The sequence below is a fragment of the Dermacentor andersoni genome, chromosome 1, assembly GCF_023375885.2.
Source record: "Dermacentor andersoni chromosome 1, qqDerAnde1_hic_scaffold, whole genome shotgun sequence".
Classification (NCBI taxonomy): domain Eukaryota; kingdom Metazoa; phylum Arthropoda; class Arachnida; order Ixodida; family Ixodidae; genus Dermacentor; species Dermacentor andersoni.
Window position 1 is genome coordinate 35,074,214 of NC_092814.1, and position 22,287 is coordinate 35,096,500.

The window sequence follows — 22,287 nt, forward strand, 5'->3', positions numbered from 1 at the left end:
AAAAAATAAGTCAAATTTAACTCAGTGGTGTATTTTGTTGTTTGTTTGTGTAAATATGAATGCTTTCTCTTTCTTAGCTTAAGCTAATGCAGGTGATAACGTGGTACATTTTTCAAGGGTGCTTTTACTTCCGCACGCTTTGCCTCCGTAGCTTTTCCTTCATTGTCATAGAAAGTTGTCCGCAAATATAGTGATATTTATTTGATGCTTGTTTGCTAGTGTTTGTTGTGATTGGTGCAGAGACCTCTTATTGGCTTTGTATAATGCTCACTCGCTGACATAAAAGCTGCTCAGGTAAATTCTCATTATTTCCACAAGTGTGCTTAGATATTAATGAGTGCTCTGCATATTCACAGGCCAGTATGTGGGGGGGTAATATTGCAGCATACGCATGTGTCATATATGGTAATTAGCTGCATCAGCATGTGTAAAGGAGATGCCCAGAAGTTAATTATTCGTAAAATTTTGCCAATTCCTTCCTTTTTCATTCCTCTGGCAGACAAAACAAAACGACCCCCAGCCAATAGCACTTCTGAAAGCCAAACATTGCCCCAAGACACCTCGACAGCATCTTCTTTACAACTGAAGGTGCGTAATGCACTGGCATTGTGAGAATTTTGCAGCTGTACTGATTTGCATGTTAATAATGCATTTCTATTTACAAAGCATCAAATTGAACTGCTATAGCATGCACCTATTTCAGGATGTAACATTAGGTCGGCTTGCAGAGAAGCTGGAACGAGCAACTACGTCAACTTTTTTCTTGAAGAGCTCTTCTGGTAAAAGCTGACTTTCCTTGTATATAAAAAAAATACTTTGTCATTTGTGAATAAAGCCAGTTTTTATCATAACACCATCCATGCCTTGACTGTACTCCCTACTGGCAGGTGAGGAGGACAAGTTGCTCTTGCTCAATCAAGTGAGTCCAACATTGCAAATCTGAGCATGTCTCTTTGGCCTTCCCACTGCCACACAAGCTGACTCTTTCCAATTTCTAGGAGGAGTACAGTGAACACCAGTCATGCATCACCCATTGCAAGTTCAGCAATTCAGGCACCCTGGCCAGTGCCGACACAGCCGGTGTGATAAAGTGGGCCATGATTTTGAACCCAACTTTTTGCTTTAGCTTGCATTGCATGCACCTTTTAAGACTCTAGATGCCAGTCTTTTCCCATCTGCACTGTAGGGTCTGGAGTTCCAACCCATCTCCAAGAACGCTGGCCACTATTGTGTCGTCCAAGTCTAGTGTGACAGCCCTGGAGTGGGTGCACAAGCACGATCACTTGGCAAGTTATGTTCAAGTGCTCCCTTGTCTCCAAGTGTACGATAGCCAGTTGCACCTGCATCTACATCTTTTCTTGGTTTCTTTTGACTGTAACTCAAGGTAGCTGCAGCTGCACCTCTGGTGTCTGCAGCACACTCGCTGCATGTAGTTGGCGTGTTACGACGGGGACCATTTACACACACAAGCTTCTTGCTGACGTTGCATGAAGTCTTCAGTCGGTCATCTAAGTAGCTTGAGTTAGTAAGTCAATGCGCAAGCAAACAGAGTAGGCCTCTTGCTTTCCATGCATCAGAGGTAGCCTAATGACCAGTCTGGAAAACTGCAGGGTGTAGCACATTGACATAGATATCATTTAGGGCCTTGTGACCACTTTATTGAACTAGAACTGCTGTGTTGTTGTTAGCGTGGCTTTTATATTCATTAAGTTCGTAGCCTTGACGAAAGGCTGCTTTGTGTAGTCTCCGATTTGTAGGACATGACTGGTTAATAAGAATTTTCAGCGCTTTCGTTCAGAACTTTCTTCCTCTTATGAGCCAGGAGCTGGGAAAAAGTCGCTTCATCGAAAGAGAAAACACTTCAGTTGAGCAATCTTGCAAATAATGGGACAAAGATTGCAGAAATTATGACTTTCAAATGTTAAACTTTCCAGTGGAATAACCTATTCGTCAATTTAAATCAACACATGCACTTAAACTATCAAGTAGTTTAGTCACCGCTTATATATTCATCTCCATTCGCATTCACCTTTCCTTTCTTCTCGGTTTGTTCAGCTTTTTGCACCTGTTCTCTCCTCATTTCTATGCAGCATGGGTGAAGTAGACTTGGACAAGGCAGCACCATGTAAAGCGCAAGGATAAGATTTTCCTTTGGCTTTTTTTTTTTCTTTCTAATATATGGTTGTGGTTGTAACAACAGATTCAATTCCAGTTCATCAACACTCGCAATATTATAAACATGCATGTGGAAGTTGTAGGACTTTTGAAACCAGCTGCTGGATAGAATGCGCATTGTCGCCATTATGCCAAGTTCAGCTTCGCTAATGCACATACTTGGCCGACTGCTAAACTCCATCTCACCCACTCCGTGCAGTGCAAGGGGTTGCATCAGCAATTCAGAAGAAAGGCTCTTTCATTGTCCCCTTCCGATTGTCCAGTGGCTTGGTGTGCAGGGCTGACTGAATAGAACCTTTTTAGAAGTATTAATAGCACAAAATAAGCGTGTCCTTCTCCGGAGCTCGCTGTCACTACTGATCGGCTGATAATAGCCCTAGTCTTCACTGCACGGAGATGGCGAAGCAGAGTATAGACTAGTTTACAGTAACCTGCTTAAAACCATTGAACTTGTTTCATGCATATGAAGGACTGCAAATCAACCACTGAAAATTTCTCTTGACAATTTGTAGTGGCAGAGGGCTACCTTTTCTTATCTGTTCATTCCTAAATTGTGAGGTTTATTTTGTGCCACATAAGGGGGGGGGGGGGGGGAATGTTACATGTTCAAAGAAGGGCCAACAGTTGCTGAAAAAAAAAAAACTAGAAAAAAAGAAAGGAAACGCTTTTTGGAATTCATTCTGTCCTTTCTCCTAAGTAGAGCAGTGTGGCATACAATGCTGCCAGCAGTTCTTTGACCTTGAAAACAAGGTGGTGCTTGTTTGTCAAAATCAACAGTGCCAGGATAAACTCACTGTTGTGCACATACAACAAACAGTGTAAGCTAAATATACTAAATAATAAATACTGTATTAAGTACTAAACAAGGAAAAATAACTGAATGAAGCGAGTAACACTTTTGAAAAGAATATGTTGTGCTAAGTAGAAGCTGTGGCTTATAATGAGTTATTAGAGAAGCACAGGCCCTTGTTTCTTCTGAGGAAAGTACAAAGAATCTGTAAACTCAAGATTAGTCCTCAACTAAAAATGTCTTTGCCTTTCAGGACTACACATGCCATTACAATTCCCTGCCTGTCCAATCAAGCATAAAATAACTCAATTCCTTTCTAAATGCAGTTAAAGCATCATATGGAAACTTATATGGAGGCTTATTTCTGTCTTATAGGTAGCTAATTATTGTCTTTTGAAATGCAAATTGCTTTCCATCAACTTCATGTTGATGTGTCAAATAGCATAATAGGCACTCATTAATGAATTATACTTCTTCATTTCTTGAGGAAAGCATTTAACGACTATTTCTGCTATTCCTTCAAAGGATTGCAATGGTAGGGTTCACAGGTGCCCAGAACACTATGTTATGAACTGCTTTGGTTACTATTCAGCAAAAGATTTGTATTGCCTACTCTTCATAGGTAAGCATTGGCTACATTGCTACATCTAATTTTGTGCTTAGTGTATTGTTTCAATTCGAAGTACATGTTGCAGCTTTCAAAAATTTTTAGTGCATGATGAAAGGAAAATAAAAGATCTAGCTGGAAGCCACTCAATAACACCATCTGTCCACTAGAAAAATGGCACTTAGTAAACCACAAAGGTTGCTCATGCCACTAGTGATGAATGAATAACAGGAATTGCATGTGTTGGCATTCTGTGTATTTCTGATGCTGATATGGTTAGTTATGATATGAAGCTGTGCCTTCTGGAAGAGATTTACGATCAGTAAAACATATTGTGACTGGTGTTATTTAGCTGTTATCTAATATACTCCAATAAGGAACCTAATATATTGTTTCTTTTAATTTAATAATGACAAAGTATCGTAGTGCCTTAGAGTGAAAATTGTACCTGCTAAACATGGCATGCTAGCCCTGTGGCAATTGTTCCATATAGCAGGGATGTTAAATGTTTTATACATATTAGAGCCTTCCATATCTCTGCCATCTTATCATGACAAAGACTTGCTCAGCAAGCAGTTTTGATAATTTCCACAAAGTGAGTGGCACTTCAAAGAGGTCAGGGATGTCTTCAATAGGTTCAGCAGACCTCCAAGATTGCAAGACTTGCCTATGTATTGAGCTGACATATTCTACAATACTTTAGATCAGTACTGCATATAGAGATTTTGTTGTCCAATTACTGTCAATAAATGTAGTGGAGTGTGGTGAACTCTTATGGCCATATTTTTAATGTAAACAGCAGGTCTTCAGGAGCAAATGGGACATGTGAACACATTGTCTCTGGTCTGAGAATGTCATCTGAAATGGCATTATCAACATTAATGATCTCTCTGAGCTGCTGTGATAAATGATTCAATCATTTGATGATGATTCGATGCTTTTGCAAAGGTAATATGCCTCGATTGCTTTACTCTTTTCAGTTGGTTTATGGGCTCAAGCAGGGAAACCTGCGGTTGTATGACATCAAGGAACGGAGAGCGCTTTTTGATATTGTGCCTGAGTCTGCGTCTGTTCTTAAAGAGCACAGGTTGGTGTAACTCATACAATCAGTTATAGCTTCTGAACTGGTCTGACTAATTTTGTTTCTGAAGTTGCTGCCTGATTTATCCTTGAATCTTTGGCAGGCATAAATGTTAGCTGTTAGAGGTTGTGTAATGAGAGATTATTTATAGAGTTATTTGAAAGTTTGGTTGGTCTGATCGGTGTGACCCGTATCATCCGCTAATGCAAAACATAGGTTGAGGGACTAGAAAGAAGGGAACTGTGTGCTTGTCATTTTTTCCTTTTTAGTGACTCGTTCTATATTTGGCTACAGAAGCTGATATGAGACAGTTTTGCATTTGTGAGATTAGCTAGGTGGTTCAACCAAACAAAAAAAAATTCAGTTCTTGCCATATATAGTAATATGTGTTGAGTGCTTATAACTTCAGAGAATAAACTACTCTCTATTTTGGTCAAGACTATGACAATTTGTTATTTTGTGGAAATCATGTAAATGATTTTGTGAAATGGAAGAAACTAAAATGGTGCGGCCATTATTAAAAATATTCATCATGATTGAAATGGCATCTTTAATAATAAGATACCCTTGCAGCAAGACATATTTTGCATATCGGTTATATTTCTGCTTGCGTAAGTCTGCATGAATGTGCCTTAGAGCTCAATGTTTTAATTACTGATAAGATCCATCATGCTTTCGTGGATCTTGATTTTGACAGATTGATGCAGCATTATGAATTGTATGTTTTCTTACTTGCTTAGTTGAAATCATCTGGCTGCCATTTTTATGAAATACGGTGGTTAGGAAACATTTGCACTGTCATTTTGATATTTTGCTCGAACACTTCAAAGGTTCACATTATGTCGCACACACACAATGACATTCCTCTCTACATACTCTAGGGTCAGTATAGATTCAACATGAAAACATAAATTACTCTTAAAGCAAATGGGTGCATTTGTGTTCTTCACATTTTTATCTTGGAAGTTTCCTCCAGAAATATTGCAGTTATAATGGGGTCACTTAGTCATCATAATTACTGTATGGAGAGTTTATATGAAGTACATATCTCGAGACCATTCTTGGAATGTTGCCTTTAGGGGGCAGTATCTTTTTGTATCTTTTTGTATGTATAACAAGGAACTAGCTGACAAATTTTCTGTGTCCATAGTGTTGCTTGCCTAGCGTGCAGTCCAGTAGAGCCAGTCATGGTGAGTTCACTTCACTCAGAGCCCTCCTTGGCAACAACTGCACCAGCTCCGGGGAAGCTGCTTCTGTGGGACTTGAAAAGCAAGCAGCTCCAGGTAAGGGGCTACTGACTGCTGTACATGCAAGTGGAAATGATGATGTGCGTGTCATATGCACCTAGTGCTGTGCAATTGGTGGCCATCCTTCATGTGTCTTAATGATGTCCTCACATGAGAGCCTCCTTAGTAAAAAAAAAATGATGCGGAAGCATTAGCAGGCCCATTGAATGGAAACACCGGCGTCGTCTGTAGCAGTAAAACGGCGCCTGAATTCCCATTGGCTGCGACGCCACGTCACGAGCGCACCTTGACGGAGCAGGCGAGTGAACCAGAACAGGCGTTGCATCATAGGAGATGGCATTGCCTCGATGCCACGTTGCCAGAGTGCCTCAACGGAGTAGATACGGTGCCGCGGTGCCGCAGGCAAGATGGGTTGTCGTGGGTGAGGCAGTCATGTGATGCGCGCGTGTGGGTGCCGCCATCTCGTTCTCGGAAGCCGGCACGCAGTCCATATCTCTCTCTCACCCCCACTGAGCTCAGCTGTAGCGTGCACCTGCCGGCCTTGGTAGCCACTGCTGTTTCCTCAGTCTCTCATCATACAGGACGTCAGTGGCATGCAGCATCCTTGATTTCTTAGCAGTATCATCCAAATTATTCCCGTCTACAGCCAGCATGCGAACATGGCAACTGTAAAAAAAAAAAAAAAAAAAAAGAGAGACCCACATTAATTTAATCGCAAAACTTTATATACCCTGCAGCAAAATTCGAAAACATTACTCACAGTGCAAAGCTCAAAGGACCGCTCTGCAGTATTCAATTGCACATTAATGCTTTTGCATTCACAACTCATAAAAAGCGCTTAGTTGTCCTCGATTTTTTTTAGTGACTCAGTGCTGCAAGGGTTTCTGTGCATTCTGTTGCATGCAGTGCTGTCGGAGCTCATGCATGCACAATCATTGCTGCAGCAGTGTTAGTGTTTTTGTTACAAAAAAAATTAAAAGGGGTTTGTGGGCTGGTGATGCTGGTGCAACCAGGGGTGACACTCTCAAGTGATCACTTTCGGGGACGCAGTCACTTTCGTGAGATCTTACGTGACTCTCGTCAGTGCCTATGGCTGACAACATTACTGGCACTGTGGCAAGAATTCAATCATCACATGATCGACAAATGTTCGTGTAAACTGTCCCTCGTAGGTGCTGACGCATTCAGTGCTGAGTCGCATGAAGTCTGACTAAAGAGATGTTATCCCTGAAAGTGATCGCTCAAGAATACTGACCAAGAGCTTTTCTACAGCAGTTGTGAAACCCTTCATAGGCCTCATGTTTCATAATCCAGATGCAATGATTGGCGAAAAGTGTGGAGGTTTGCTGATTGCCACATCATCAAAGGGCAGCAAAACAAGCTATAATGTGCAACTTTTCTAAGGACCATAACCCCCAAAAAAAATTATATGTGAGCACACTGCAAGAAAAATCAAAGGAATGCTATTTCTGATCGACAACGTTTTGCAGCTGGATTTGCCATTTCAAGCCCTTTTTAGCAAGGGACATGCACCAGCGCATTGAAGTAAAGTTTCAGTTTGTTGCTCAGTAAGTTGATGTAATAAATCCAGAGGGCCTTACTTTCTGTCCCTTAGATAAAATAAATTTTTCTTCCGTCATTTCAAATTTCTGTGCAAAAAATATTCACTCCTGCCTCATTAAGTGCTCCCTCCCTCTGTAATGGAAGAAATGTTCCACACAAAACTGAGGTTGTAGGAACAGGTAAATATTTTTGGTAGAGTCGCAGGGTGCTTTGATGCAACTGTCAGCCACTGCTTATTCAGGTATTTGTTGCATGCATGCTTGAAGTGATCATGTTACGCCTTTATATTAAGCCATAAGTGAATATACAAAAATAATTAATACTACTAGGTTATCAAATATGATACCTTCAAAATAAAACAAGCCATCTTCATTTAAAACCTTTGCCATTTGCACACCCATCATGGTAATCTTTTTCTTTTGTTTTTCATTCTGAAAAACAAAAACAAATATGAACCTGCTGTTTGAGATACATGCTGTCATCTCCACTGACAGCATACACAGGTTTGCAACTCTTCAGGATACCTGTGCAGTAATGAAGGCTCAACAATTATACTGTCTGTTGCATACATAGGAATGCCATGTGTACATCACTCTCCAAACTAAACTACTGGCTCTTTCGCACTTAGATTTCACACAGAGAAAGCACTTTGCATTGAGTTTTGTTTAATACCATGTTTGCATGCATTACTTGCCTGATTCACCCACTATATATCCGATGTGCACATTGCCTGAAGGGATGCCACTGCTGCGACAGAATGGTGCTGTCGTCTGTTACCACTGTGGTGAAACATAGCGCACATGATGTGTTGCTCGAGCGGGACAGGAAGTAGACTTACTGTAGTGGTGAAGGAGATTTTTGCACAACGGCCTTTAAAATGTTTTCTTTGCATAGTTTATTAAATAAACACTGACAGAGACTGCATTTGTTAGATACATTAGACACAACTACAGTTAGCACATAGTTTTCTCTCTCAATAAAATATTTTTATCCGTTTACATGTCATGTGCTCTCCTGGTTATGCAACAGATAGCAGTGTCCTAAGTTGGTGGACTGAAGTCATGGCTTTTATGCTTCTTCCTACGGATACACAATAAGGACCTCAATAAGTATGCATCACTATAATGAGGAAAAGAAAGCCATGGCTGTGTTGTGGTCATGGAGTCAAAATCGACGCACTACTAGCACACATCTTTCAGGGCAAAGCTTCACCATAACTGCCTCCTTGTTCTTGTGTTGCAAGGTTGTAGAAGAAATTTTAAGAGGTCGACAGTGTGAATGTGCCAAGGAGGAGCAAGAAGGTGCGATGTGGGGAGTTGATGGTAAGGTCTCACCGATGCTATTGAAGGCACCTTTAAAACCAGATGCTCTCATACAGACGTGCTGCATTGATGTCTGGCACCTCTTTATCCACTGTAAGCAGAGTATTGTAAAGGCAAGTCTTTGCCCTTATAAATAATGCATGCTGCACAAGTTGAGTGCCCAGGAAAGCACCAGCAAAAGCATTTTTGTGATGATGAGCAGCAGTTAATTGCTGCTGACACTGGCCACCTTCAACTCCTTCTGTTCAGTGATGAGGTTATCTTGCACATCAATGCCATGGTAAACTCGCACTGCAAAAGCCAGTTGTTGAAAGAAAACCTAAGGTTTTTTTACTATATGGCCTATGCATTTGGAGAGTGTAGCAGTGTGGTGTAAAATCTGGAGAGAAGGTATCATTGGGCAATCTTCTTGAGGCAACAGTCACTGCAGATGCACATCTGAGCACTCTGTAAACTGAGTTTCTGTCACTGCTAGCAGAAAGCCATATGCAGCGAGAAGTCTGCATTTTTCAGCATAACAGCATAATGAGGCTCGAGCACACCATGTTGGAAAGTTAACCAGTAGCTACTGCGAACTTCCCCAATTGATTAACGGGTCGTAGATAAACAAACATGGCCTGGTCACCACAGTCATGTGACATTAGACCATGAGATCTTTTGTGTTTTGCTACGTAAAATTGCTTGTTTACAGTGCAAGAATCCTGAGCTCTCTTGACACTCTGAAATAGAGCATTTGGGAAGTGTTTGAAAAAGTAAATAATGACATGATGGAGTCTGTTTTTAAGGCACATGTTGCTAGGATTTAGAAGTGTGCTGATGCCGACAGCATACACATTTAATGTCTAGGTGTGCCATTGCCAAAGTTCCTGCATTAAGACAACTATTGTCCTATAATTGGCCGTTCTCACGGCCACCCAAATTTTGCTTGGTAAGAGATTGTATATGGCTGCTGCTGTGTCCATTTTCTTTGCAAGCAAAAGATCAAATAAAGCAACAGGAGTACAATATACTAAAATTGCTATTAGGTGCAAGTATATGCTTAAGTAGAATTGACATTTACTGCCTAACACACTGCAGAACTACCAAAACAGCAAATTAACATACCACTCAATCTGTGGCATAACCATGAGAGCAAACGACACACAAGGATGGATAAATTAATTTTATTGAGAGAGAAAACTACATGCTAATTAACATGCATCGTAAGTATAGGGGTTTCTGTCAGCAAAGTTAATAAAACGTTCAAAGAAATCATTTCAAAAACAGCCGTGCAATAAACTCCTTTCTCTTCCCACTCCACTTGCGCAAAGCACATACTGTTTCACGGTAGCAGTGACAGATTGCACCACCGTTGCCTTACAGCGGCATCTGCATGTCGTGAGTGACATCATTACAGATGATGCACACATCAGATTTATTGTGGATGAATAAGGGTGAGGGGGGGGGGGGGCAATTAATGCACACAGATGTAATACTAAACGAAACTCACTGTGAAATGCTGCCTTTATGCAAAATAACAGTTTACAGTGCAAACAAACTATTAGTTTTGCTGGGAGAGTCATGTATACCTGGCACTCCTACACATGCAACGCGTAGCACAATTCTCAAAGTAACCATAGATATCTAATGGTCATCCACTTAAGATACGAATGTCCTACTGCAAGGATATTAATTTCAATGTCTGAAGGATATCCACGATACGGATGGCCACATAGGACGACTTGTGGATGACCACATAGGTTTCCTGATTGACATATACAAGGAATGTCCATTGACGGTTGTTCAAGTGTAAATTAATTGTGTTAAGAAATGTCCTGTCCCTGCCATGATTAAACCTTTCAGCGCCACTGACGTACCAGTACATTTTCGCATTTCTGTCCCACCATGTCAGTGATGTACCCGTACATTCTCCACTTTCTAGTGAGGGCTATATTAAGAGTGCATTTGCCATTGTCTATGTCATTTTTTCCCTTCTGAATGACCAAAAATAAACAGTTCCATTCATTTTATAATAATCTGAGAAAAAATCGGACACTGAAAGGGTTAAAGGCAGCATGAACAACAGGGACAGGTAAGAGATCATCCAGGACGATTACTCAACTTAGAAATTGTACCTAAGTGCATGCTTCTTCCTGATTGCATGTTTTTTTACCCCCCTCCCCCCCCAAAAAAAAGAAGCAGTTAGGCACATCATTTCTGCAATAAAATTTGCGTGAGGTTCACTCTGCTTGTCGTGTGTGGTTCCTCCTGTTTCTTTGTTCATGCTGCCCTTAATCGTGCATCAACACCAACTCACCCAATTTTCTTTTTTTTTTTGTCCTTGTCACTTGAAAGTTAAAGATAGTAATAAAACGTCAGAAGCACATCTTTATGTAAACTCAGACATATAGCTTACATGTGTTTGCACAAACATTATAGATCATAAGGATGCATATTCTCACGAAGCTGAATCGCTGATAAAAATGACGGCAAAGTTAAAATGAAAGTTATCAATTAAAAGCTATCTGTAACCTGATTTGATAGATCATGCACAGTATACGCTGACATATCCTATCAAGGAAACTCATTATTTAGGTTCACAGAGAAACTAAATTAGAGCATGGGAAAGCATGCCTAGGCAGAACAAGCTCCAGCAGGACACCAAATACTCATGGCATGTGATCTGATAGCAGATCGATGTTGTCCTCTTCAATGACATATCTGTTTCCCTTGTCCTAGCCAATAGCCACGAGTGATAAAACTGTGGCTTTCTATTTGGCCAACTGTACTGTGTTGTCTATTTGCAAGAATTCTCTGGAACACCTTTTCTGCTGCTATTAAGATTCTGCTGCTATTAGGAAGCTGTTCTCAAGCGTCTTCATAGACAAACTTGCAGCTGGGAGTGTTGAAGCTGTCGAGACTCGGAACCAACAATGTTTCTTATGAAAATTCATGATGCTCCTTTGAGTCTGTGGCATTCATTGTTTCAGGAAATGAACTGGCCAAAGGCCAATAAAGTTTCAATTAAAAATAGCACTCCATGCAGCTTTGTCAGGATGTACATGATCTGTGTGTCGGTGATCCTGTATTCTGTCTTTGATTTCCACATATGGACCTTACACTGCTTGATCAAATTACATACTACTGTAGGCATTCAGTGAGGTTGATTGCTGCAACTTTGCATGTATACAATCTGTCTGGTTTCTAACGGAGAGGTAACTATCTTTGTGTCTTATGGCACACTTTTTCTTCCAGCGTGTCACGCAATTTGGGAGTTACAGTCTCTTTTCAGTTATCTAGGCTTGTGCAAAAAATTAACTTTTGGTTCAAAGCGAAGTGGAAATGAATACTAATTATAGTGTCAAATAATTTCATTATGAATAATTTCAAACTGAATAGTAATTATAGTGTTGAATAAATAGTTGTGGGATTTGCACAAAAACATTACACAAGTGTCAGATGTTGGCAAATCTGAAAAACTTCATTCTTTACTTGCAAATAAGGAAACAGATGCAGTTGCAGAATCAATTTATCTTTAGTGGTGTTGTCCAGGTATTTTCATGCAAAAATGCAAGTTCAACGTTTTTTATAATGCTAGCAGCACAGAACATTCACTTACTGGCTTTTGCTCCGTGTTGGGCTACAGTCTGCTTGAAATTGCTTGTGGGAGCATTGCATGTTTGCTCGTGGCTCATTTTCGTAATGTTGCAAACTACAACCTTGCAGTAATAGTAGTAGTAATTGGTACGGAAATAAAGTATTCTTTGATGACTTAGTGGTGAATGCGAAAGAAATGAGTTAGGCATGCACACAAGCAAACAGACAAACAAACAAAAGGACAGCATGAGCGCTTAACGCCCTCTTGTTGTAGTTTCTCTTTGTCGTTTGTGCTCCTTTACTCCAATGCTATTCACAGCATGTTTACAGGAGGTATTCAGAGGCCTGGAGTGGGAAGAATTGGGGATAAAAGTTGATGGAGAATACCTTAGCAACTTGCGATTCGCTGATGATATTGCCTTGCTTAGTAACTCAGGGGACCAATTGCAATGCATGCTCACTGACCTGGAGAGGCAAAGCAGAAGAGTGGGTCTAAAAATTAATCTGCAGAAAACTAAAGTAATATTTAACAGTCTCGGAAGAGAACAGCGATTTACAGTAGGTAGCGAGGCACTGGAAGTGGTAAGGGAATACATCTACTTAGAGCAGGTAGTGACCGCGGATTAGGATCATGAGGCTGAAATAATCAGAAGAATAAGAATGGGCTGGGGTGCGTTTGGCAGGCATTCTCAAATCATGAACAGCAGGTTGCCACTATCCCTCAAAAGGAAAGTGTACAACAGCTGTGTGTTACCAGTACTCACATATGGGGCAGAAACCTGGAGGCTTACGAAAAGGGTTCTACTCAAATTGAGGACGACGCAACGAGCTATGGAAAGAAGAATGATGGGTGTAACGTTAAGGGATAAGAAAAGAGCAGATTGGGTGAGGGAACAAACGCGAGTTAATGACATCTTAGTTGAAATCAAGAAAAAGAAATGGGCATGGGCGGGACACGCAATGAAGCGGGAAGATAACCGATGGTCATTAAGGGTTACGGACTGGATTCCAAGGGAAGGGAAGCATAGCAGGGGGCGGCAGAAAGTTAGGTGGGTGGATGAGATTAAGAAGTTTGCAGGGACAACATGGCCACAATTAGCACGTGAACGGGGTAGTTGAAGAAGTATGGGAGAGGCCTTTGTCCTGCAGTGGGCTGATGATGATGATGATGACTCCATGGATCCTTACCAACTCACCCAAATGTCTACCTTGCTACACATGCACATAATACACACATAAACGCTGTTCGAAGCTCTCCCATACCCTCTCTACCACTACCACATGAATGGCTTTCCCCACTTCACACACACGCACTTTGAGACTCCTAATGCTAACGCATTTATAAATGCGTTAATGCGTTAATGCGTTATTAATGCGTTAAGTGCTGTCGTCTAGAGTGAGCCAAATGCCGGTGCATCTTGTCTCAGTTCGAGCGCCTGCCTAATACCACTGCAACGTCGACCAGCGAGGCAACCCCTTGTCAACCATCCACATCAGACAGTGGGATGCGCATTGTCTGCCGAGAACTCGAGGCCACCTATCCGGCTTCTTATAAACCCACGGTATCCGACACCTTGACGGTGGCTGTTTTATTCATCTAAGCTGTTGTTCGCCAGCAATTTGCAAACCTTGGCCTCTGCTCTACTGTCTGCACCATGAACATTCCTGACACCACCCTAATGTCTGCGGACAGGCCTTGTCGCGAACCGTACACCCTTCATCGTTCCAGAAACCCATCGGAATGGAGAACAGCCGATGATAAACCTATCTGCTTCCGCTGCAGCTGCACTGGACACATTGCTCACTAGTGCCACAGCTAGTGGCCCTCTCAGTCGCCTAGCCTATTTCCCACTTACTATTTCCCCTTCCATACTGGAAGCCACCATCCATCCTGCACCGAATACTCTGCACCAAATGTCTCAGAGGAAGGTACCTGCTATGCCCAGTTGCTTCCGCTGCATCACCATCCATCTTGTTTGCCGACTCGCTGCTGCTCTCCTTCGACGTCCTTTAGCCATCACTTTTCACTGGAGAACTAGACTGCGCAGCTTCTGGAGGTGAAACTGCACTGTCGACCTTGACCCTAAATCCTCAGCTGCCCTTACATGCCCACCGAAACATTCTTGAAGTCCATGTCAACGGCGTCCCTGCCAGAGCTTTGGTTGACCCTGGGGCGCAGGTCTCTCTCATGAGTGCCACTTTCTGTAGCCGCATGAAGAAGATCCTTACACCTCCCATGACCCAAGTTGTACGTGTCGCTGACGGTGCGACGGTCGTTGTTGTTGGAATGTGCGCAGCTCGGATTACCATTGCTGGTCACGAAGTGGTTGTTATTTTTATGGTCCTTGCACAGTGCCCTCATGAACTCATACTTGGACTTGATTTTCTTCTGCTAATTCCACTCTGATTGATTGCTCTGCGGGTGTCTTCTGCCTTGAACTGCCTCGCCTCTGTGAACCCAGTGACCAACCTCCTCCATCTCGCTTACATTGCAGCGACTTTGTTCGCCTACCATCTAAAACCATGATGTGTGCGAATTGTAATGTTCGCAGCTGTTCCAGATGGTGAATACTATGCGACCCCTCTTACTGATGGCCTGCGCATGCACGGTGTCGCTGCACCCTACACGGTCCTGAGCATTACGGCAAACAGAACCTACCTTCCACTTGTGAATTTCGGCTTCATCAAGCAAGTACTTCCATGGGGGCTTTCCGTAGCCCACCTTTGCCACATGCAAGACTTTCAGCTAGAAGCTTTTGCAATGGATGCTAAATGTTCTCAGAAGGGCACTTTGACGCTGACAACTTGTGGCAGCTGCAAAATTCCTAGCATGATCGCCGATGACCTTTCCCCTGAGCACACTGAAGCCCTCAGACATATTCTCGAGTCGTATCAAGACATTTTTCGACTTCGGTAGTCGCCCTTTGGGCCAGACGTTCATTGTTGCACATCGCGTACACACTGGCGATGCCAGCTCTGTTCACTGGCGCTCATATCGCATGTCAGTGTCTGAGCGAAGCGTCAGCCAGCAGGAAGTCAACAAGATGCTTGTGAAGAACATCATCGAGCAGTCCTCCAGTCCCTGGGCGCCCCCTGTTGTTTTAGTTAAAAAGAAGGATGGTTCGTGGCGCTTTTGTGTGGACTATTGCCACATCAACAACATCACAAAGAAAGACGCTTAACCATTACCGTGAATTGATGATGCCCTACATCAAATCAGTTTATTCACACCAATCATAAAAAAAGGTACATGTAAATAATCTGGGCCCTTAACCTTCTCAGCTAGACATGGGCCCACGCAGGGAGTGCTAGGTACGGTAGCGGGACAACTCGACATTGTACATTGATTTCGTGTACAACAAGTTATACAATGGTTGTTGCATACAAAAATGAAAATTAGGAGACACACAAACTTATACAATAGTTACAGACACACACACACAAAAAAAAAACTAATAAAAACACATCAGTTTAGAATGGACTCACATATTGATCACTCTGGAACTTTTTGATATGGGCGATTAAAACATGACCTATCTTTAAATTTGTAGGTACTATATTCCATATTATGGCAACAGCATAGACAGTAGTTATTTTGCCACAAACATTGTTAATGATTGGAAGGCTAAATTGACAGTTGAAAAAATGTCTTGTTGGACGAGGTGCATCGGCAAAAGCAGATGACGGTAGTGGGATGTTGTAATTTAATATGTGTATGATCACACAAGCCAGTTTGTAATCCCTCATAGCTAAGAATGGTATAATATTTATATCACCCAAGAGTGGAGCGGATCTATGTGTGAATTTGCTATACGAAGGGCTCTTTTTTGAGCAAAATTAGATGAGCTGATTGGCTGGTTGAGCACTACGACAGCCTATTTTGCTCAACCAGCCAATCAGCGTGCGCCTGACGGCGATATTATAGCCGAGGCGACACTGTCACCGAAAGTGATAATCGCAGAATACGTCCCTTGGCCTAGCCTGCTCAGTGCGGTCCTATGTCAGCACCTGCAAGCTCTGTCAATGCCGAAAGAAACTGTCCATGCATCCTGCTGGGTATCTTCAGCCCATTGATGTCCCACCTAAGCCCTTCTTCCGTGTTGGTTTGGACCTTCCTGGACCCTTTCCTACATCTGCTTCAGGAAACAAATGGGTTGCGGTTGCTACCGATTATGCGATGCACTATGCTATGACATGAGCGCTGGAGACTAGCTGTGCTACAGACGTGGCGGACTTTCTCCTCCATGACGTAATTTTAGTACATAGTGCACCACGTCAATTGCTGACTGGCCGAGGCCGTACCTTCCTGCCCAACGTCATCAACGACATCCTGCGCTGCTTTTCCAGGTACCACAATATCACCACTTCATACCATCCCCAGACGAATAGGCTCACGGAGCACTTTAGTTGGACCTTGACATACATGCTTTTAACGTATGTGTCGGCTGACCACCGTGATTAGGACCTTGCACTGCCATACGTGACATTCGCATATAATTCCTCCTGCCACGAAACTGCTTGATGCTGTCCCGTTTACGTTTTGTTCGGATGTGAACCAATTTTGCTGTTGGATGCATTTCTTCCTTCCCCTGCAATTTCAACTAGTGAATATTTATGCGACGCCCGACAAAAGGCCCGACATGTGGGCCTTTCTGAAAAGCTCCTTCCACGCTACACGGGCCCATACTGCGTCCTTTGACAAGTGACTGACGTCGCATACGAGATTGTGTCTGCCAGAACCACTACATCTTCTGTTCCACTGTCCAGCGACGTCGTCCACATTTTGAGACTCAAACATTACCACTCTTCTTCTGCTGTGGGTCCCTAGTGGCGCCGGGCTGCCGCATCTGCCGCCGGGGGTTATGCTACACGCTACTCGAAGACGATGATGTCAACCCTTGGATTTAGTGGGACGTACCCATGAGTGGCCACTGCTGATCTGATGACGATGACGTGCCTTGCTTGATGTTTGCTGGCTTCCATGTGAGCCTGTGCTTGCTGCCCTTGTAAATACACCCTGTAAATAGTTTCCCTACTGTGCTTTCACGTAACAGTATTATTGTAGAACTACTGTAACTCAACAGTTCTGAAAGCATTAGGCACACTATGATTGCCTTGATAAACAAGATTAATTTCCTGTTGCTAGAGCACTTATGTTGCCTTCAGTCTCATGCTGGTGTACAATTACGACTGCACTCATATATCACTGTTTCCAGCATAGGGCTAGATAAGCATGATCGTGATTGCAGATAAAAGAATCGTTATATAAAAAATATTACAATGTTTTCTGCATAGCCACTGCAGGATTGGGCATCCTGGATGGTGCACTTTGTACTGTTGTTTAAAAACATCACAGTTTTGAATCAAAGGCAAAGTATTGATAGCAACAGAAAAGTATGAGACAGTTTCATGAAGTAAGATTCATAGTTTTATAGGGCATATAAATTGCAGTAAACATTTGCTTACTAACTAAACAAGCATAGTGTTATGTATGCACAGCCACACATGGACAAATTCCCATGATTGACCATGAGCACTCGCTGTCACAATGAAAGCGTGATGAGGAGCACTGGCAGTGGGGGTGCATTTCCCAAAGTGAACATTTTATGCTGCCGCTCGCTTCACCATTTCTACTGTGCCGCATCCCTAAAACTCGGTTTACATGACCTGCAACACTAGGTACGCAGGAAGGTAGCGTGCTTGAAGCCACAAGCAATCTCAGCTCGCCCTTGCTTGCTTGTCCGTCACCATGGCGCCCATCGCACATGACCTCAAACATAACGTGCGTGTGCCATGTATGCACTCAGCTACAAGGACAGCCATGTACAGCCATGGCCAGACTAGAGAAGGAGACGGGTGCTCTCCTTCTTGTGCGTGCGCACACACACGTTGGATGCTCAGTTTAGTGGAGGCAAGAAATACACGTTTTGACAGCTCGAGAACGGAGAGTTGACTGGCTTTATCCAAAAGTAAAAGCAGGTTTGCCGAGTGGCAGTGGTGGCGCCCCAGTCGGGCAGCCACTTTGGTTGCAAGAAAGAGCAGGGGGCAATGACCCTCACGGAGGGGACAATGAAGTGATGGACAGCCGCTACAATGGCTTGGGCCAAAAGCTGGGAAGCTGAAGCTCTACGGTGATGACAAGAGACGTAATCATGGCGTCTCTGTCAGCAGGAGTAGGAGCAGCTTCATCCATGGCTAGTGTTCTTAAAAAAATGTAAAGTCACCACTTGTTGGGAGCGCGGTTTCGTGGAGGCAAGTAATGCACGTTTTGACAGCTTAAGAACGGAGAGTCCACTGGCTTTATTCAAGAGTAAAATCACGCATACGAAGTGGCAGCGGTGGTGCTCCAGTCAGGCAGCCACTTCGTTTCCAAGACACACACTCACACACGCGCACACGCACACACACACATGCACATGCATATACACACGTACACACGCATGTGTATTATGTATATTGCATTATGTCTGTATGTTTCTGTATAGATGAGACTCATCTGTAATATTTGTCATGTTTGCATATTTACAGGGGCACCTTAAATGCAGCTCATCAGTGAATTGCTGTGTATTCAGCCACAATGGCCAACTGCTATTATGTGGGACATCAGGAGGCAACATATGTCTTTTTGGTGAGAACACCTATTTCGAAAATTGCAAGCAAGATCATTATTTTTGTTTTCCCTGTCATGTAAGCATCTTTGAATTTGTGCTCTCTTTCTGTTGAACTTGGCATTTTTCAATGAGATGAAAAACTACTATGTTAAATAAGCCAACCAGAGGAACACTGTTCTTTTTGATCATATATGGCTGCTTACCAGACTACTTGTGTGCTTTTCTAGCTAAGTTTGAAATCAATGATAGTGCAGAAATAAACTAGCTTCTGTGAGAATGTATGATGTGCCAATGACAGCGCACACGATTCACATGCCCATTTCTCTTGTTACTATGCTGTTTAAACTCCCGTCATATTTTGTTGCCCACAAGAGTCTTTCAGCGTGACAGCGTTAGATTCACCTGTTGCTCTCAGCTCACAGAACCATGCAACTGTTTTTTCTTATGCATTTCTGAGTGTGTCTGTGAGCACAAATGCCATGTGCCTTGTGCAGCACTGACAATATGTTGTGCCAGCAATTAGTGTGCCAATGCATTGCACATGTTGTTTTCACATGAGTCTATCTTGTAAGGGGAGCCAATAATGAGTAGGTGTGTGTGAAGGTAAATCGGAACTGCAGTGCATTAGTTCTCTGAATTGAGGAACATCTTGAATTTAAGATGGTGGGACAAATTCAGTTTGGGCATTTGTAAATATTAGAAATGCTGCCTGGGGAACCAATTATGTGAAACTCATTTTAGAGCCCCTGTCACATAGGTTTGGGCATGGGTACCTATCATACCAGCTAGCTGCAGGGCTGCCACACCTTTGAAACAACCACTATGGAGTATTTATTCAGACATGAGGGAAAGCAAAGTATGCACTTGCTATTCTGAGCTCTTAAATTTACCCAGGGCATATGATATTGTTCATAATTATATACCTTTTTCATTTATCTGTGCGCTCTAACAAAAGCTATGAGGAAAACTAGTGCTCACCTCAACTGGATATGGGAGAAGTCACTGCCCCATTTGACCTCCCCCTGCTCTCATGTGCACACTTGTGCCCTTTCGTGCGCACTGTACTGTGCTTAAGCATTAGTGTTGTTGTGCATAAGCATTAATGCCATTTTGACATCCTCAGTCATCTGCCAGTGCATTGGCACATGACTGAAAAAAATGGTAATCTAGCCTAGGTAACATATCTTCAGCTAATGGTTGTAGTGCACACTATGTTGAACCTGTTTTATTTTTGTACGAAGGTCTTTTGTTTACAGTTTTGCTGCAGGAAAGTACAGGTGGCTTGATTGGAATGATGAGACATTAAATATTGTGCCACTGCGCATAGTTGTCTGGTTGAACTGAATGTCACATATGTGTGATCGCCCCTTATTTGCAAATGTTAGGAGATATTCACAATTCATGTTTGAGTACAGTGACAGAAATGGGGGGTTGAGGTGACAAAAATAATAAAAATCCTGCATTTTGCGTGCCAAAACATAATTCTGCCTAGAAAAGCGAGAAATTGGGCTAGTTGGTGTTCATATACCTTGTAGTGTGCTCAAAACAACCAAGTAGAACTAATAACTAATCACATATACATATATTCAGCTGCCAACAATATGCCATTGGTCTCATTTGTCAATGACACACCACTATTTTTAAAAGGGTTTAAGTTATGTGAAGCCCCGAGCATATAAGAATGACTACTTCAAGAAACAGGAACCACGAAGCACTTTTTGGTGTTGCTTATGTTATTGCACTTTTAATATGTTGGAATAACATTTTCTTTCTTTGCAACTAGATTTTATTTATGCCTTTAACTAGTATCCCTGTCTCATGTCCCTGTCTTTTTTGTGCGGTGTCCTTTTTCAAATGAATCACCAACAAGCCCAAGCTACCACTCCAAGTCGCTTAAAGTCTCTTTTCATTCCCTTTCAGATGTGAGAACTCATGAATGCATTACAAATTGGGTAGCCCATGAGTCTGAAGTCTTTTCAGTGCAGTTCAGCAGGGATGAAGCCACATGCTTCTCAATAGGAGCTGGGGGCACTGTACGTAGCACATGGTTTTTGTGAAGATACTTTGTGTTCGTGTGTAACCATTGTCGCCAGTCACATTATACCAACTGCAGGGTGAAGGCCTCTCCCAATTTTCTCTTGCTGTTCCTGTTTTGCATCAGCCTCATCATTCCTTGCCCCTCCAATGCTCTTACCTCTTCCCTCTACCTTGTCCTTTGTGTTCCTCTGCTCCTTCTCCCACAGCTTGGTATCTACTTTTTTAGTATATTTTTCTCCTCTTTTCTGCTTTATGCATATTATCTCTGGTATAGACGTGGCAATTCTCTCTCTCTCTTTCTTTTTTCACCTGATTGTGCTCTAATAGAGCATGTGTACTATGAGAGCAAAGAAACTCATTTAGCTGAAGCTTTTTTTTTTCATAGAATGACTGAAAGAGCTGAGCAACCTGGTAAGGATTCATGGTATGGAAAGGCAGGCATGCAAATATATACACAAGTTGCACGCAAGCATAGCTTGTTTTTCAAGTATCGTGTATTTGAATTTAGCTGCTGATCCCTTGGTTTCCATTAACCTTGATACCTCATGTCACGTGAATACTGTTCATGTACAGGGCGTGCTTCTTATCCCAATTTTTCTCTTTTTTTCTTTCTTTTTTTTTTACGTATAGGGCTATGAGCATAGCAAACATACCATTCTTGCAGAGGAGATGTAAGTGGGGCAGACATACCTGGCTACTAATAATGTGAGCTTTGGAAGACTAAATAACAAATATTCATTAATTAACTTTTTCATTACAACCTTGTAGGCAGTTGTTTATATGGCAAACTTGGAGGCAGTCACATTTTAATGCATCCACATTTTTTTTTTTTAAATCTTTAAAATGGCATATAATTCGAGTTATTCCTTGAAGTTTAATGCTCAGTCCAGGAAATATCGAAAACGAGCATGCCAGGATTGCACTAAAGGCAGCCCCACTATTATGTCAGACGGAAATACCTTGTGTTGAAGTGCATCACAAAGTTTGAATGATGGCATGTCACGGCAAATACTGATATGGTACATTGGGCAGATGCTTGCCAGACAAAGCGTGCCATATCAGTATCTGCCCCGACTGGCAGCGACATTCAGTTTTAAACTTTGTTGTGCTTTTCATCACAAGGCATTTCTGTCAGATGTAACATTGCAATCTTTACTGCAATCCTGGTGCGCTCATTTGCAGTATTGCCCGGATTGAGTAATAAATTCAATGAATATCTTGAATCAGATGCCATTTTCATGGTACAAAAAAAAAATGGGGGCGCACTAAAGTTTACTG

The 22,287-nt window shown here is 42.3% G+C and overlaps 1 protein-coding gene across 2 annotated transcripts in view; it reads left to right on the plus strand.

Annotated features, from left to right (window-relative positions):
- LOC126545773 (WD repeat-containing protein 91) overlaps positions 1-22,287 on the plus strand; it is a 55,129-nt gene that overhangs the window by 20,803 nt on the left and 12,039 nt on the right. For both annotated transcript variants that reach the window (XM_050193763.3, XM_050193762.2), the window contains exons 7-15: positions 500-588; positions 704-779; positions 888-919; positions 999-1,090; positions 1,187-1,286; positions 4,553-4,659; positions 5,804-5,936; positions 18,890-18,989; positions 20,893-21,005. In XM_050193763.3, coding sequence (XP_050049720.1) covers positions 500-588; positions 704-779; positions 888-919; positions 999-1,090; positions 1,187-1,286; positions 4,553-4,659; positions 5,804-5,936; positions 18,890-18,989; positions 20,893-21,005 — 842 coding nt within the window. The remainder of the gene's footprint in view (positions 1-499; positions 589-703; positions 780-887; positions 920-998; positions 1,091-1,186; positions 1,287-4,552; positions 4,660-5,803; positions 5,937-18,889; positions 18,990-20,892; positions 21,006-22,287) is intronic.